Source organism: Benincasa hispida, chromosome 12 (genome assembly GCF_027475165.1).
Source record: "Benincasa hispida cultivar pf3 chromosome 12, pf3_genome.v1.1, whole genome shotgun sequence".
Taxonomy (NCBI): Eukaryota; Viridiplantae; Streptophyta; class Magnoliopsida; order Cucurbitales; family Cucurbitaceae; genus Benincasa; species Benincasa hispida.
The window spans coordinates 86,281,452-86,298,675 of record NC_143489.1 but is presented as its reverse complement, the minus strand read 5'-3'; the positions used below and the strand labels follow the sequence as shown (position 1 = coordinate 86,298,675).

Below are 17,224 nucleotides of genomic sequence, written 5' to 3'. Positions count from 1 at the left end.
AAGACTGTCTATCGTATAGACGATATACTCAATCGTTTAGATAATGGAAGCATATCATATAGGCTTTTGCTACTCGATCGTGTAGCAACAATCAACGAGTAACTATCATATAGTAAACTCTAAGCGATTGTGTGTATGCTCTCAACGACTATCACTTAGTAAAACTATTTTTACTTGATAGCCTTTTCGTAAGAATTTCCGAATGAATCAACTACTAAATTTGAAAAACAATTTTTCTTTTATCTCATGGTTACCATAAAACTTCCAATAACTTCCCACTCAAATCGGTTATTAGAGAAAAAGAATTAATTATCATCAATATATTATAAACAAATATGATAACCAACTTATCATATTATATTTATAACCTATAGTTTTAATATTTCATTATATAAAACATATAAATCATAGTTCTTTTTCTATTTTATGGTACTTAATATAAATCATATTTATATTAATTCCTCCAATTAATGTATTTAATACATCACACTAATTATATCGCATATAATTGAATTTCCTCTTGTTAATTTAAATATTTCAAACTAACCCAATCTGATTCTCAACTTGAACCCATTGAGCTACCAAGGAGACTTCATGGACCTATAGCTTGAAGCTCCAACGGTACGTGAATAACTGACCAAACTCTTTAGTCACGAGATCCATCATCCGTTAACTGTTGGTTACTCCACTAAAGACCAACAGTTGCACTTTTCGCACTCCAGATATATTTCTGTGTTCATATAACCAATCAACAGTGTGATAACCCTTTACAAATCGTTCGTAAGTATAGTTGGGCTAATTTATCGTTTTGCCCTGTAGTTACATCTAACTCCTTAAGTAACACTAATTCCTCTAATGAACAATAAGTCATAGTCCTACTAGGACTAAGTCCTCTCTTCCAAAGAGAGGGTGTGGCCAATATGTTCAAGACCTGGAATCGGTCCTTAAAGGAGCAATTTATCTACTTACCCCTGCTTCGAGGAAGGAGTGAATTTCATCTTGTGTAGCTGAGTTCCTAGCTCCCCAATCAGACAAATCCCCAAAAAAGTAGGCTTATTGAGTTGGCAATCTGGCCACTCTCACCTATGCCAATCAAAGGACTGCTCTCATAGGTAGAAGTTCCCAACTCACTTAGGATTAAGATCATGTAAAGAGACTAATCATCTCGTGATCTGATCTTATACAAACTCTTTGTATAGGACACTACCGCTCGCATGTCTCCACATGAATGTTAGGATCAAACTATTTGTAGCACTTTACAACACTTGTAAAGTGGGTCGTATCCGTAGTATTACCAGGATAAGGTATCCCTCTTTTATCTTTATACTACAAATCATTTAGGCCATTACTTAAGGCATGATTCACTTGTATGTCTCACATACATGCTTAAGTTACATGAAATAACCACGGATCTTAGTTTATTGGATATGATTAAATGCAAATAAAATAACATTTATTTTATTAATAATAATATGTGTACAAGATGTTTACAAATTACAAGACCACTGGGAGAATTAGGACACCAATCCCAACATCTGCATGGTGATTGCATGGCTACTTATAGATGTTTGAGGATGCTTTTCTTTTCTCTTAGTCATGATTATGTTGATGTGGCGCATTAAATTCCATACCCTGATGCACCGCCGGCAATATGTCAGAAGTTCATTGAATCTTCAACAAAATTCTCTTGTCAGCCACCAACTCAATCTGTGATTTGACTCCTACCGCCCATTTCATTCTTTTATCACCATAGCTGGTTTTGCAATTGTATGTTTGTATCTGATAGCTTTTGCTTGATTGCATCAGTGAGTGCTTGGTTCATGCGATCATATGTTCATCTGGTTTCGATGGCAAGTTTTCTACATAAACATAGTAATATCAGCCAGTAATTTAAATATATCAGATGTTGAAGTTGTATGATTGCGTACTTTGATTTTTATATGAATTCTTTGATATAAGTATCATAATTTCATATCTTTTTCCTATTCTTTTAACTAAAAGAGGTACAATTATAACTTGTATTTCTACAAGTTATCACTTCCTCACCCACTAGCAAAGTCTACACTTTGATACAATTTAGAAACAATTTTAAATAGAATAGAAACAAAACAAGGAGAAACTACAAAATCTCAATTTTAGCCACATTTTTAGAAACGTTTCTCAAATTTTAGGAACAAGAAATAGAAATGATTACCAAACATGTCAGTTTCTTAATAAATAAGAAACTGAAACAGAAACGGGAATGTTATCAAACGGGCCATAGAGAAACTCACAATGTTTGTAAGATCGATGGGATACTTTTCACATTATTAATTAGTTTTAAAATGTAACTCCAAACTATATAATATAATACATATTTATATCATTTGTTACTCATGTTTACGTCACTCATATCATATCTAATATAGAATAAACTCCCCAAATGAATATTTTCTTAAAACAAGTTTAACAGCTAAAACAAGAAATTTAGGAATTAAAATAGAATAATCTTAAATAATGAAGAAGGAAGAAAGGGAAAGAAGAGTTGAGTAGAGAAAAAGCAAAGTCATCACATTCAATAATATAAAATGAAAATGATATCTGATAAAGGAAAAACTTTCCTTTTTATCAGACTACCTCTTGTAGTATTTCTTGTCCTCCAATAATAATTTAGAAAATATGGCACCTTATCACTTATGTCCAACAAAAAATAATGATAATAATAAGTAAGGTAGATAAACAAGAGCCATGAATATTCTTAAACACCATCTCTTAGTCTTGCAGAGTATAGAGAAAAGTGGAAGGTGGGATGAAGGGAAACGTTTGTGTAACAGGAGGCACTGGATTTATAGGGTCGTGGCTCGTCAAGCGACTTCTCGAGGACGGTTACTCCGTCACAACCACGGTACGACCTGATCTAGGTACGTTTACGAGTTTGTCGTAATTCAAAAAGTATATATAAAATTTTTTAGAATCGAAAGATCTAAACAAACCATGCTTTGAGTTTTGTTTTTTTTCACTGAGTTATGCTTGGACTAGCAATCCAACATGATTTTTTTCTTCTCTCGTTTACACTTTTACAGAAAAGAAAAGAGATTATAGCTTCTTAACAAATCTACCAGGAGCATCAAAGAATCTACAAATATATTATGCTGATCTGAATGAGCCAGATAGTTTTGGGGCTGCCATATTGAAGGGTGTATTGGAGTTTTTCATGTTGCTGCTCCTGTGGATTTTGAGGACAAAGAAGATGTTGAAGTGGTGATAAGAAGAACAGTGGATGGAACTTTGGGGATATTGAAAGCTTGTTTAAATTCAAGAACAGTTAGAAGAGTTGTGTACATTTCAAGTGCATCAACCATACAATTTATTAATAATAAGAGCAAGAAAGTGGAGTTTTTGGATGAAAGTAATTGGAGTGAGATTGATTACATAAATAATAGTACCAATCATACCCAATTTCCAAGACATTAACTGACCAAGCAGTTCTTGAGTTTTCACAACAATATGGATTGAAAGTTGTTAGTGTTGTTCCAACTTTTGTGATTGGGCCCTTCATTTTTTAGGTCCTGTTTGGTAACCATTTCAATTTTATTTGGTAACTATTTTGTTTTTTAAAGTTAAGCCTATGGACAACTACTTTCACTTCCAAATTTCTTCCTTTGTTATCTACTTTTCATCAATAGTTTAAAAAATTAAGTCAAATTTTGATAACTAAAAAATGTAGCTTTCAAAAAGTTGTGTTTGAAATTTGGAACTTGGCTAAGAATTCAACCATTGTACTTAATAAAGATGCTATAAAAAATGTGGATGAGATATGCTTAATTTTCAAAAACAAAAATAAAAAACTAAATGGTTATCAAATGGGGCCTTTGTTTTTTATTTTTGGTTTTTGAAAATTAAGCTTATTTCCTTCCCATATCTACACAATGATTTTCATCTTTTTTAAGTATAATGATTGAATTATTAGCTAAATTCAAAAAAGCAGAAACGAGCTTTTAAAAAGTTTTTTTTTTTTAGTTTTCAAAATTTAGTTTTATTTTTTAAATTATTGGTGAAAAGTAGATAATAAAAGAAGAAATTTAGAAGTAGAAGTAGTGTCTATAAGTTTAATTTTCAAAAACAAAAAATTAAAGACCAAATGGTTACCAAACGAGGTTTTAACAATTTAGTTTGTTAACTTTAGCATATAATAATTTAATCCATGTCTTTAAAATTTGTAAAAATACAATATTTATCATGAAAAATATCATAAAAAATAAGTATCGATTTTTATTATATAATCATTTAATCTATTTACTTTAAAATTGTAACCATGTAATCTTTAGTATTTAAAAGTTATAATACTAACTTCTTTTTTTTTTTCTTTTTAGTTAAAACAAGTGTGATGTAGAGGACTTGAATATCTAATCTTGGGAAAAGAAGTATATGCCTTTAACGTACTTAATCAGTTTATTGTATGATGTGTTCATATATGTAAGAAAGTCTATTAAATCTTAATAATATTTTTTATAGTACTATATTTAAAGACTAAATCGTGGCAATTTTCAAATATATAGATTAAATTATTATACCTTAAAGTTTAATGATTAAATTGTTACAAAAGTGAAAGTACAAGGAATAAATTGATACAAATTAAATTTTAGGATTAAATTTTAAGAAAATTTGAATGGAAAGTATTTATTTGAGTCAATTTTAAAATATAGTCAAAATTTGAGTATTTATTCTATTTAGTTTTCTAAAATTTAAAGAATTTTAATATTGTATTTGAATTGTAGATCATACCTCTCATTGTCAATAGTAAAATGATAATGAAATTTATATGGCAGGTAATGAAGGTGAATATGGAATGATTTTAAGAACAAACATGGTGCATGTAGATGATGTGGCAAGAGCACATATTTTTCTATTTGAACATCCAAATGCAAATGGGAGATATGTTTGCTCTTCCCACATAATCACAATTGAAGATTTGGCTAAATTCCTCTCTGCCAAGTACCAACAATTTCAAATTCCATCTCTAGAGTGAGTTCAACTCTATACCCACCTTTTATTATCATCTACTTTTACTAATTTCTAAAAGGTTAGATATAGAAATGGTTAGAATTACAAGCTTTAGGGTCGGTTTGGATTTATTAAAGAAAAAAATATTTTTCAAAAAAATCATTTTTATTTCAACTCTTTTAATAAAAACTGTTTAAAATATATTTCAAAAGCTATTTTGAGTAGTTGTCTAATTTTTTTTAAAAGAACTTATTTTTAAAATTAAACATTTGAAAAGTTAAACCAAACACGCCCTTAATCTATGGACTTTAAAAAAATGTAAGCATTTTATGTTTGATAAGTCTTTGAATTAATTTCAATTTTCTATCTAACAAGTCATTTGAAAGCCAATATCTAAAAGCTTCTTTGATGAGACATCAGTGAACATATAGCATTTGACATCTTTCAAAGCCCTAAAAAAGTATGACAAAATAAATTATGAGTTTTTAATCTATGTTGGTAACTAAACAATAGGCAACATGCTTGTTCAACAAACATTGGTTGATTTGACACAATCTAGTAAGAATATAACAAATTATATAAGGGAGAGTATATATATAACTAAAATTATTTGATTTATAAAGTGTTTAATATCCTACTTTAGAAATTAAATGGCTGTAGGATGTCCCACTCTATGTAATCCAATAATGATTTATCATGGTAGTTTGTCATACGTCTATTATTAACAAAGTCATATCTCAAAGTTTAGAGTATACATAATTGAGATTTTTTTAAAGCATAAGAATAAAATATACCCATCCATCGATGCAAAAGTAATTAAGATTTTTTTGGGATAAATTATGAGTTTTAGTTCATGAACTTTTATATTTTGTTTAATAGGTTTCTACACTTTAAAAAGTATATAATAGGTCTCTAATCGAAGTTTTAATTTTGTGTCTATTAAGACTTTAGACTTTAAAAATGTCCAGTAAATTTTTGAACTTAAGTTTGTATCTACATCCATGACATATTCAACATTTTTTTCTAAAAAAAAATTAACAAATCTACCCTATATAAAATTTAATTGTGTCTAAAAGAACTTTTTTCTTTTTTGAAATGCTGTCTAAGAAAACCTAACAACATCACTTTTCTGTGAAATACTATAGAGAATTTTTACAAAAAATTCGAAAAAGCGGCAAGTTTCTTAATCAATAACGTGACTTTAGACTTCAAAATAATTTAAGATTTTTCCCTTTTTGAAAAATGTTAAAAGTTGAAGATAAGATTGCTAAACCTTATTCATAATTTGCTATCCATTATAATTTTCCTCAAAAAAATTTGCAAAAAACTATCCATCAATTATAAAAGTTGTTGACACAATGTACTCGATCTTTTAATTTGATTGACACACCTTTTAAACTTGTAAAATTGATGTCTCTTTTTGTGTTAATATATTCCTTAAAAGCTCGTTTTTCTTTGTGATAAATTTTTATTTTAAAAAAACCATGTACTTAAAGTTAATCATTTAGGCATCAAAACTAGTAGTAGTCCATAATGTAACTATCACAAACAGAACAACGACACATCAAAGTGTCAAAAAAAATAAAAATAACAAGAGTATCTCCAATATATAATCCACAATGTGTACTATCACAGACATAACAAAAAAACATCAAAGAGCCCATAAACATATTGATGAGAGCATCTTCAATGTATATAATCAACTAAGATCTTATAATCGACTTTGTACATCCTCACTTTAATAGAGTTCGGCCAAGAAGTCTCAACATCCACTTGCACACACACGAGCAAATAACGAACGATGAGACACATAACAATATTTCACTTTTTTGAATAGAAAAGAGGAAAAAAACGGTCAAGTGAGAGATACATTATTATGAGAGGGACTAACTTTAAAAGGTAAGACAAATAAAGATATTTTAAAAGTAAATATACTAAAATAAATATTTTAGAAGGACGTGCATCAAAATAATTAAAACTAAAGGTAGTGCGACTAATATAATATTTAAAATGGAAGTTAATTATAAATTTGTTCACTAATGTTTGTACTTTGTAGTGTAGATTCTATGTATATATATATATTAATAATAAAAGAAATTCATCAACTGCCAACTACCAAAGAACGAGCGCACTTCTCTTCATTAATGATTGAAGAGATCCAATCAAGGGGGAAAAAAAATACTCTCTTACACATCCTCACGATGGTTTTTCAAAGAATCATTTAGAAGACTAAATCTAGATTTTATAATTTTAAAAGTTACCGTTTGATTTTATGATTTCATCTTAATTTCAATTTGATCTATGTTTAATTAAACTGCAAATAAGTTGTTCGCTGTCGTTTGAGTTGAATTTTAAATTTACCTCTAATTAAAAAAAAATTAATTTGACTTTTATGATTTAGATTTAGATTCAATTTAAACTTGGTGGTTCTTAAATTAGCCTATATAGTTTAGCAAAAATTTATAAATTGTTCATAAACTATCTTTGGTAAACTCCAATTTTCTCCCATTTTCCCTTATTCATTTTTAGGCCTAAATTAAATTAGAGTCAGGTAACATACCGATAACATATTGAATATAATAATATATATGGTTCGTGAGAATTTTTTTAGTACAAAATATTGAAGTATCTCAATATGAAGATTTGAACCTTCGATATTACATGTCAATTACGTTTTGGCCAATCAATTTAGAACCAAATAAAAAAAAAGAAAAAAAAAAGTGAAAATCAAGCGAAACCACGAGACAAAATTTAGAGTATAACTAAAATAAAAATTATAAATCAATAATGAAAGTTACTAAAAATAAAAGGATTTAAATGATGAATTTCGAAAAAGAAAAATGGGGGAAGAAATTATTTGGTTGAAAACGTTACCGAAGTTCCCGCCTTCGCTTGTCTTGCGCTTCACAGGACCTTCCCCTTCCCTTCCATTTCTCCAATTTTCCTGAAACACAAATGGCAGATTTCTCTCTCATTTTTTCTCTGAATTTTTGTTTTTATGTTTCTTTTGATCTGAGTTGAAAAATCAATCGTTTCTCATCTTCTTGTTTTGCTGCTCAACAATGTCGTTCTCCGATTCTGATACGTCCTCGGGACCCAATGAGTACAAGAACTTCCGTCAAGCCAGTCGTGATCGTAAGATTTTCTTCTTTTCTCTTAACTTTTAGCCTCAACAATGTCTTTCTGCTGTCTAATTGTTTGAATACTTGGAGTTTGGAGTCTTTGCACAAATTTTTTTTATCCAGGACTGATGCAATTAAAGAATCTGAGTTTCTGATGTTGTTTCGTGAATGCTAGTCTTCACTCAATTGTATGATCGCATTGAATTTTTCTCAGGATTATTGTTCGAAATGCTTGGAGCAGCTAATACGGAGAATTCAAAACCTTGGAAGGTGTGTTCTTCAAAATTGTATTCAATCCACATTTTACATGTGATATGAAACTTTTGTTCTTCCTTTTTTGCTGATCCTTCATTAACTTATATCAGGTACTAATCATGGATAAAGTGACTGTGAAAGTCATGTCTCACTCTTGTAAAATGGCGGATATCACAGACCAAGGAGTTTCACGTACGTTCGAATATGTTTATTTATTTCTTTTGTTTGTATCATTTTTCATGTGAATTATATTCATTCTTTTTTTGGTATGTGGTATGTGACATTCTAAATTCTGTTCAATAATTTTCATTATTTTGTAATCGTTATTCTATATAACCATCCTAAATTCTTTCTTTGTTGTCTTTTCCAATATTTTCCATTATCCGTTGTCTCTGTTTATGATGGCTCGTTGTAAATTCTTCTTTTACTGCAGTTGTGGAAGACCTGTTCAGAAGAAGGCAACCATTGCCATCTATGGATGCTATTTATTTTATCCAGCCATCCAAAGAGAAGTAAGATTTTTGCTTTTTCTTGAAACTAGTTGTCATGTTCTTTAGACTGGTAGGCATTCTCTAAAAATCACAATTTATCACTTTCTTTTGCATTTCAAAAATTCAATTGGACTTCAAGTACTCTCTATTTTCAATGAACTTGCAATACTTGCAGATGCATTGGAATTTCTTGTTGTCCTCTTTTGTTAATCATTTTTTTTTATTTTAGTTGCAATTAGTTTTTTGTGAAACAAATTGTTGTGTTCTTTAGGTTAAGTGTACTAAATTTGATTTCTTAAATCATTAGTATTCTCAAGAGGGGTTATATTTAAATTTTTAAAAAATGTATGCTTACTTTTGAACTTGATTCTGCATTTATTGAAAGTTATAAAAGGATTCCCTTTACTTGAATGTATGCTATGAACTCTGAACTCGTTTTAACCGTATCTTTTTCTAGCATGCAGTGTTGTCATGTTCTTGTCTGACATGTCTGGAAGGGAACCTTTATACAAGAAGTACGTAAAATGGTTTAGTTTTTTCCCCCTAAAGTTTTTTTGCAATATTCATATTGGTTACATGCTCCAATTCCTGATCGCTCCTAATGCCTTTTTGTTTTTAATTTTTTATTTCGGTTCCAGAGCATTTGTATTTTTCAGTTCACCCGTCCCAAAAGAATTTGTCAATCACATTAAGTGCGATACAAGTGTCTTACCCCGCATAGGTGCATTGCGAGAGGTTGGTCATGTCTTCATTTTACTCTTGAAAACTTCTTTTGAGATATATGATATTAATCACCATCCATTCCTTCATTTCATATAATTTTTCTTTTCTTTGTTTCCTCCAGATGAACCTCGAATACTTTCCGATTGATAGCCAGGTAGTTGATACATTCGTTTTCTCTCTTTTCTGATGCTAGGTTCTTAACCCTGTGAGTGTGCTGTGGTTGGAATTATCTCCCCACATTCTTATTAGTAGACGTTAAGCATAATGCATGAATGATTTGTGATCTTTATTAGTCGTTTATGTGGCTTGACTGGGTGATAGTTAAGGATTCACCATAAGTTGTTTGGACACGTGGGAGCAAGTCAAGTCTCTTTCTTCCAAATTATTTTAATTTTTTTTCCTGTCTTTTTTTTAGTTTTAGCATTTTCGTTTTGACAATTTTGAATAGTTTATTGCAAAAGCATCTTATAATATTTACATCAGCTTCATTCATCGCCTATCCCAATTGAGGAATAGAAGTAAAGTGGACAGTTTTCTTTTGTGCTTGCTTATCCTATCAGGGTGTCGTTTGATCTTTCAGTATGGATAGGCTATTGAGTTGGATTTGACTAAGGCATAACAGGGATAATGTAACTTGTTATTATAAATAGAATATGGTTTATAAGATAACATAGTATAAAACATCTTATTGTAAAGATAAAAATCTCAAAGAATGCACAAATGCATTTTCCATGACAACCACTGGGTGCAAATTTCCTGTCCTGTCTTGTCACTTGCTTCCATGAAAATGCTAAATTGAAGTAGAGAAGCCTTTAAGGATGAAGTTCTCTTGGGGATGTGGGTCTTTGCAAATTAATTTCTAACCAGTAGCCATCATATGTTGGCCTAGTCATTACGAAGAGTTCTCGAGAAATCTAAAGGAACGAGTACAATCCATGGTACCAACAACCTAAGATTTAATATTCTATGAGTTTTCTGGCACGCCCAAATATTATAGGGCCATTAGATAATGTAAAACTCGACTGGAGATTTTGACTGATAAAGAAATGGACTGCAATTCTATTATCATACTTTTAAGATCTTGACCTGGCTACTTTATCTAGCACCACGAGGACAAGCCATTTGATGTCAGAAAACTAAAACATCTTCCATCGAGGAGCATTGAATATATTGCCTTCTCTTTCTCCAGCTTGCTTGTTACAATCAAACGCAATGAGTGATGCTTTTACATCTTCCATGTCCTAAGTTTTTGCTTCACTTTTTGGTTTACAATGAACAGTGAACTAACTATGACTTTAATGCAGGCCTTTATCACTGATCAAGAACGGGCATTAGAAGATCTATTTGGTGATATTGAGAATTCTCGTAAATTTGATAATTGCTTGAACACAATGGCGACTAGAATCGCTACTGTGTTTGCCTCACTAAAGGTATGCAACCTTAGGAATGGTGTGTCTAAGCTTTCTACTTGTGATCTTTTTTTGTGTTTTTATTGAGTTTGAATTATGTATTAGATTAGAGCGATTATCTTTTGCTGCACTAGCTACTACGATTTAGCAGTAAGCATGCTCAGCTGACTTAATGGTCCAATATTTTCTTGCTCTGCTTTGGTTTCCTCCCCGCTTAACTTCTTAATTTTAAGAACTATAGCAGACAGACAGATTACAATTTATTCTGTATGGCTGTAAAAGTGTATAAGAAGACATTTAATTTCTGTTGGTAAACTTAAATTGGGGGTAATTATAAAAAGTATTTATCACCGGCTCTCTACATCAAATTCTTACTTAGTCATGGATCAAAGTAATCAGTGTTAACAAACCGCAATTCTTTTGTATTTGATGTTTAGTGATTGATACTAACGAAATCCTCTCCCTTCTTTAGGAGTTTCCATTTGTGAGATATCGAACTTCCAAGGCTTTAGAGGATCCCACTGCGGCATCACTTCGTGAACTAGTACCCACAAAACTTGCTGCTGCCATCTGGAACTGTATTTCAAAGTATAAAACTACCATTCCCAACTACCCTCAGTCTGAAACATGTGAGCTGCTCATCTTGGATAGATCCATTGATCAGGTTACTTTAATTTTTGTTTCAAGTGATGATGTAATTTTTTTTCTGGTAGTTTATTCACTGTTTTGAACTCAAACTATAGATTGCCCCTGTTATTCATGAGTGGACTTATGATGCTATGTGTCGGGATTTGTTAGAAATGGACGGAAATAAGTACATATATGAGGTATGGATCTTACTAGTTAATGTGCTAAATTCATTCTCTTGCTCAATTTCCCTGCATTTTCCCTTTTTTTCCAAATATAAAATTATATACATTATCTTCATAGGTATCCAGTAAGACAGGAGGTGCGCCCGATAGAAGAGAGGCCCTTTTGGAAGACACTGATCCAGTCTGGCTTGAGCTTCGACATTCACATATTGCAGATGTATGTCTTATCCTATCCATTAAAAATTTCCCCTATCATATGATTTGTTGGTTCACCGACTCTTTTCACCAACTGAATTACAGGCTAGTGAACGTTTACATGAGAAGATGACCAATTTTGTATCTAAAAACAAAGCTGCGCAAATTCAGCAAAGTGCAAGGTTCGTTTCAGTGCTGTTGAGACTTCTCAGATTTCACTTTTATTTAAAATAAAATATAAGTTTGTCGTGGAATTCAGTTCCCTAATAGTTCATCACGTCAATTTGACACTACTTTCACTGGTTCTAAATTGAAGGCCTTCTGTTTTCCGTCTTTCATATTGCTACCTCTTGAATGTTGAAGTTGCTCTTTGCAGAGATGGCGGTGAAATTTCTACTCGAGATTTACAAAAAATGGTTCAAGCTTTACCACAATACACGGAACAAGTTGAAAAGATTACTCTTCATGTCGAGGTTTGTTTCTCATGCTGCAGGAGGTTATTATCTGTGATAACTCATTCCTCTTTTTGCATGATTTGGAAATTCAGATATGTAAGCTATTACTACACTTGTCAACTGTTGAACTGAAATATATAACGAAGTTGAGAAGATATGATCGCTTGGGCTTGATCAGAGGCCAACAGTTGTTAAAATAATAAACTATCGCATTGTTTTCTGTGTTGACCGTTATCTTTTTTATTATCCGATACAGATTGCTGGAAAAATAAACAAACTGATTAGAGAAATGGGCCTTCGAGACCTTGGACAATTGGAACAGGATTTGGTTTTTGGAGATGCCGGAGCTAAGGATGTTATTAGCTTCTTAAGGACAAATCAGGTCATATGCTAAAAGGAGTGAAGATACATAGTCAAATATGGTTAGAAAAGATCTTGTTAGTAATTAATCATTCTTCAACTTTCTCTATTCCTGTGCAGAATGCAAGTCCAGAAAATAAATTACGTTTGTTGATGATTTATGCGTCTGTCTATCCTGAAAAGTTTGAGGACGACAAAGCTTTAAAGATAATGCAGGTAACGGAGAAAAGGATTTTTACCATAGAATGCTAAGCATTTCTTCTAATAAACGAAGTCTGTAAGCAGCAAATATTTGTGCTAAAAAAATGATTGTACATAGCCGGTTGAAATACTAAATAATTCTGAAGAAACTAACCAAAAAAATGGGGAAGGAGTTATGGAGAGAGGATATCTTGTTGCATACATTCTAGAAGAATTTTTATCAATGGAAGGAAAACAGCAACTTGTTCAATGTATGTATACTTTTGTACATCTTATAGAACCTCTCTTGAGTTATTTATGGAACATAAATGAGATAGGAGTCTGTGGAGTTGGGCATTAGTCATTTTAATCGTTTCACCTCCTTTAGCTTTCTTACTCATCTGCTCCTTGTGCGTTTGATCTCTACTTCAAAGATTGATAAATAGCTTTGAGAATAACTGCATTTACTAATAGTTTCAATTTTATATTAGTTGGCTAAGCTATCGACTGAAGATATGAAGGTAGTGAAGAACATGCGGTTGCTTGCTGGGTCGGATTCCAAAAAGGCATCATCAGCCCATAGTTTCTCCTTAAAATTTAATGCACAGAAGGTAATAAGTTATTTCAAGATATTATTCAAGTTCAAATGTTGAAATTTAGTGCAACGCTGGTGCGAGCATCCTAATGATTTAACACTTTTTTTATTATCAGACTAAACAAGCAACAAGAAAGGACCGTACTGGTGAAGAAGAAACATGGCAACTATTTCGATTTTACCCCATGGTTGAGGTTTGCTAATAAGGAGCTTTTGTTACTTTTTGGTTGAAGTATTTAACTTCCAGTCTGGATCATTTGGTATTATTATTATTATCATTTGTCTCTTCCACAAAAATTATCAACTTTGAGGTTGATATAAAAGGGGAAAAGAAATCTAAGCCCTTCCATCGGGTTATTGAAATTGACTGATCTCTATGAAAAACAATTTTGATTTTCCATGGTGACATGATATGTGACGTATTTAAATTTTTATCAATTTCATGATTTTACTTTTTCTTATCAAAAAATAAAAATGATCTTTTTATGTACTTGGTACTTTGATCTATCACTTCGACGGATTGTAATATAGTAACAATTATATAGTTAAAGAAGAAACATAGAGACCAGAATATCTCGGAATAGGAGTGCCTTCGCATAAAGAACACAAGTAAAACCAAGTTGATCTTGGTGTTGCTTGAAGACTGAACTTGCAAAACTATGGTCAAATACTTATAAACATCCTTTTTTCTTCAGGAGCTTATTGAAAATATGTGCAAAGGTGAATTATCAAAAAGTGAATATTCATGTATGAACGAACCTCCTCCAGTGACTGAAAAAGCTGCCCCAAAAGGTACTCAGAGTGCAACTAGCCAAACAGGTCAATCTACTGGTGGCCCAAAATCAATGAGATCAAGACGAACAGCAAATTGGGCACGATCCAGTATCTCTGACGACGGATATGGAAGGTCTGTCAATTAGTCTTTAATTTTTCTTTTATTTTCCTTTAATATTTAGTTGTTCTGTTTGGACCAACTATTGGATTTAATGAGCAGGCACATTTTAGTTTGGGTAAACTGTACAATGCCTGCTAGCAACAATAGGCATGTGTCAAATACTAGTGGTACAAAATAGCAGTTATTAGGCACACATTGAGCACTTCCTCAGCATAATAAATTTTGAGACCTCAAGGCTCAAACTCATTTTCTGAAGCATAAAAATATGTAAACTTAGGAATTTGAACTTCTTTGGACAAAATTATGAGTAATTAGAAGAAATTGTATATTTTAATAAATGTGTCATGTAATGCCAATATCTTAGATTTTTTAAAACACCCTGTCTCTCATATCCATGCTTTTAGGATTTAACTGTTCTCGATGATTTTGAGCTTTCCATATTAATCTATGTTGCAAGATATTTTTACATATTTGCTTTGGGATTAATATTCCCACTTCTTGAGTGTTTCAAAGCTTTAACATTCAAGTTCATCAATAAAGACTATGAGCACGTTACAGTGATTCTATTTTGAGAGCTGCAACTCTTGATTTTAAGAAGATGGGACAACGTGTTTTCGTATTTATTATTGGCGGGGCTACTCGATCCGAGGTATGATTTTCTGAACCATGCTTAGTCCCAATTAATTTGGTATCCATTCCTACATTTGATCTTTAATTGATTTTCATTTTGTATTATTATTGTTATTTTCAGTTGCGAGTTTGTCATAAGCTCACAGCAAAACTAAGGAGAGAAGTAGTGCTAGGTTGCTCCAGTTTGGATGATCCTCCCCAGTATATCACAGTACTAATTCGCCGCCCATTACCTTAATCTTTTTTTCTTCTGATTGGCATGACATATAATAGAATGCTCTGTTGCTGTCTAACTTTTACCTCTATTTTTTTTCGTCTCCCCACACCATAATTGAGATTTGTATGTTTGCGTTCATTCTAGCTTTTTATGTTGTCTATTGATCATTAATGTTTTAGATGGTTTATTAGGAACGAAATAGCCAAAAAGAGTAAAGACTTTAACTCAAGTAAAAACAAAAACAAAAATAAAAATGAACGCTTTAGAAAAAAGACTCTTAGGCACCAATCCTCATTTGCCTGATTAGGACGATTTTTTCTCCCTCTCAAGGTGAAGACTTTGGCCCAAGTAAAAGATATCAAGAGTTTCTTAAAAATAGCTTTTAAGTCAATTCAATTTTTTTTATCTTCTAAAATTATTGAAGAGGCTAAAAAAATAGTCATTGATTTTTCATAACTAAAATTTGATTTAGTTTAAAAAGCCTTACCTCATAATTATACCAAACAAATTAAACTTTATGTAGTCTCTACCATGAATTTGTTTTGTTAGCCTAAATAATTTTAGTTGAAACCAGGGCATTTCAATATTGTTTTTAGTGAGTCTATTGGCAGATATTGGCAGCTCATTTTCTTCTACACCTCACAATAATATGTTGCAGAAATTGAAGCTGTTGTCGGAAAGAGACATTTCAGTGGAGGCCCCCAGATTTTAGTGGTCGTTCTTTATCTTATAATTAAAAGTGGTTCTCACCAACTACACAATGATTCAACTTTTAACTCTTTTCCATGTGTCAATACGAGCATAGCTCAATTGACATAAAGTATGTACTTTCGACCAATAGGTCAAAGGTTCAAATCCCTCATCTCATATATTATTGTTGTACTAAAAAATAAAACTCTTCTTGTAGTGTTGTTCTCGTTATATCAATGTGTACTACTGCTTAAAGCTAACATCATTTCCCCTTCACAACAATTTAACATACAGTTGTGATTACGGAGGAAGTGAAACATACTTCAAACACATTATAAATCATATTTGTAATCTTTCATTTCTTCTCTTTTTTTTTTTTCCTTCCATTTTTCTTCAGAGGTCTGCAATTTTGTTTTGAACGAATATAGAATACAAGAATAACTAATATAAGAAGGTTGTAAAAGTTGTAACACTATTAAATTATTCTTGATTGACTATAATGGATTGAACTAACAATTCGTGTTTGTAATAGCCATTTAAATGTAATTCAAACCATTTTTTAGTAAAAATAATCTTTAATGAGACTATTACAATGTAATTGTTTCTTAATAATAATTGGATAGAGATTTAAAAATTTGCATTACCCTAATAACAACTAGATACAAAATTGAAGCATGTTTGCATTTTTTCTATAATACATCAAATGTTAACAGTCAATTATGTCAAACAATTTCTTCACTATAATCATATAACTATTGTACATTTATCCATTTTTTAACATTTAAAATTCTCATGTTAATCTATTTATATTTTATTTAAAAAATGAAATAGTACTCAAATTTATATTTTTTAGAAATATGTCAACGATAGAAATAAGAAATGAGAATGTTGTTGATTATATATACATATATATATATATTTAAGTCTATTGAAAAATTGAAGTTTTTCAAGTTGGGTTTAGCTCAAGGTTAAAGTTTCATATAAAAATAAAAATTCAAAAAATGTTTTTCGATTTAAAAAAGATCAAACTATTATAAATATTATGATAATATATGTCCATTAGATACTCATGTTTATGACCTTATGTCATGTCCCATTTCCCAAAATGTTGTCTATGTGTCTCGACATTACACATTATTAGTGCCCATGTAATTCATCTTCTACTTGTCAAATTGCCTATAAATATCCTAACGTAAATATGTCTACAGATGA

At 31.1% G+C, this 17,224-nt stretch overlaps 2 protein-coding genes and 1 pseudogene across 4 annotated transcripts; all 3 read left to right on the top strand.

Annotated features, from left to right (window-relative positions):
* The first annotated feature begins 2,770 nt into the window (after positions 1-2,770).
* Positions 2,771-3,632, top strand: LOC120069605 (vestitone reductase-like; annotated as a pseudogene). The gene is made up of 2 exons (XR_016525008.1): positions 2,771-2,900; positions 3,063-3,632. The product of XR_016525008.1 is annotated as a vestitone reductase-like (transcript).
* Positions 3,633-4,789: 1,157 nt separating this feature from the next.
* On the top strand, positions 4,790-5,154 carry LOC150032277 (dihydroflavonol 4-reductase-like). Its single transcript, XM_090307734.1, has one exon. It carries the CDS (start codon positions 4,802-4,804, stop codon positions 5,006-5,008), a length of 207 nt encoding a protein of 68 aa, XP_090163860.1. The 5' UTR covers positions 4,790-4,801; the 3' UTR covers positions 5,009-5,154.
* Positions 5,155-7,825: 2,671 nt separating this feature from the next.
* LOC120069599 (protein transport Sec1a-like) lies at positions 7,826-16,374 on the top strand. Of its 2 annotated transcripts, none has more exons than XM_039021390.2 (21): positions 7,826-8,118; positions 8,320-8,375; positions 8,471-8,552; positions 8,794-8,872; positions 9,316-9,366; positions 9,490-9,586; positions 9,696-9,728; positions 10,879-11,004; positions 11,456-11,647; positions 11,727-11,810; positions 11,914-12,012; positions 12,096-12,172; positions 12,367-12,463; positions 12,702-12,827; positions 12,926-13,021; positions 13,477-13,596; positions 13,697-13,774; positions 14,276-14,487; positions 15,034-15,124; positions 15,227-15,316; positions 15,981-16,374. In XM_039021390.2, the coding sequence occupies exons 1-21, from the start codon at positions 8,046-8,048 to the stop codon at positions 16,032-16,034; spliced, it is 2,013 nt and encodes a 670-aa protein (XP_038877318.1). In that variant the 5' UTR covers positions 7,826-8,045; the 3' UTR covers positions 16,035-16,374. The 2 variants fall into 2 exon arrangements, with proteins under 2 accessions (XP_038877318.1, XP_090163859.1); XM_090307733.1 differs by having other exon boundaries at positions 7,883-8,118; positions 9,309-9,366.
* The last annotated feature ends 850 nt before the right edge of the window (positions 16,375-17,224 follow it).

Coding starts and splice junctions, on each gene's coding strand:
- LOC150032277 (XM_090307734.1), top strand. CDS start 4,802: ATGGCAGGTAATGAAGGTGAATATGGAATGATTTTAAGAACAAACATG.
- LOC120069599 (XM_039021390.2), top strand. CDS start 8,046: ATGTCGTTCTCCGATTCTGATACGTCCTCGGGACCCAATGAGTACAAG. Junction 14,488..15,033: donor TCTGACGACGGATATGGAAG/GTCTGTCAATTA, acceptor AGCACGTTACAG/TGATTCTATTTTGAGAGCTG. Junction 15,125..15,226: donor GCGGGGCTACTCGATCCGAG/GTATGATTTTCT, acceptor TGTTATTTTCAG/TTGCGAGTTTGTCATAAGCT.